Source organism: Engraulis encrasicolus, chromosome 16 (genome assembly GCF_034702125.1).
Source record: "Engraulis encrasicolus isolate BLACKSEA-1 chromosome 16, IST_EnEncr_1.0, whole genome shotgun sequence".
In the NCBI taxonomy this organism is placed as follows: Eukaryota; Metazoa; Chordata; class Actinopteri; order Clupeiformes; family Engraulidae; genus Engraulis; species Engraulis encrasicolus.
Window position 1 is genome coordinate 4697070 of NC_085872.1, and position 763 is coordinate 4697832.

A 763-nucleotide genomic window follows, 5' to 3' on the forward strand; every position below is an offset into this window, starting at 1 on the left:
CTCACTTTGTATTCATAAAGGCATATACACTATAGTGTATATATTCTGCTTGAATTATATTTATGACAGGCTGTACGTTTATTCATTACATTTAAAATGAACTGTAATAAAAACCTGTGGAACTCTACTGACTGAACAGCAGAACTGATAGAATTCCACTAGAATCATAACTAATGACATCATGATTTTAAGGATTCTAGTATGATGTAACAACGAAGATTCTTTTTTGACAGTAAATTAGAACCCCACTGGCTTATTTCTTTTCATGTAACCCAAAGAACTGCATCAAGGGAAGCTTTTAGGTTATATTTATTGACTTGTGGTTGCTAAAAATGAACAAAAGCTAACGGGGAAGCCCATCTAAAACATAATTCGAGATGGAGGAGGATGGCCAGGAGAAGATGGAGCCATCTTGTTGCATAATGAGCGGCTTGAGATGTATAGTGACCAAAATCAGCAATAGAATGAGGAAAAGGCTTAGCAAACAGCCTCCTAGAAATGACCACCTTGCCAGCGTCCGCAACCGCCTGAGAAGGAGGCTGAAAGAGAGGCAGGCACCGGACGCAGCGGAATCTGTCTCTGAGTCGCAGAAAGCCACCAAGAAAGTCACTGAGACCAACCAGGCCACTGACACCCCCGAGGACACCCATGCCCAGGTGACGGGAGCGGAGCCGCTTATGACGTCTAAGTGGGTCATAATTCAGCGAAGGAAGGGGCTGGAGGCTGCAAAGAGACCAGCATCAGAGACAAGCCTCCATGAGAC

At 43.8% G+C, this 763-nt stretch overlaps 1 protein-coding gene across 3 annotated transcripts in view; it reads left to right on the top strand.

The window, feature by feature from the left end:
• The first annotated feature begins 259 nt into the window (after positions 1-259).
• The window catches only part of LOC134466232 (uncharacterized), a 3593-nt gene continuing 3089 nt past the window's right edge, over positions 260-763 (top strand). For all 3 annotated transcript variants that reach the window (XM_063220125.1, XM_063220127.1, XM_063220126.1), the window contains exon 1: positions 260-763. This exon is cut by the window's right edge and continues 43 nt beyond it. In XM_063220125.1, coding sequence (XP_063076195.1) covers positions 378-763 — 386 coding nt within the window. In that variant the 5' untranslated portion in view covers positions 260-377.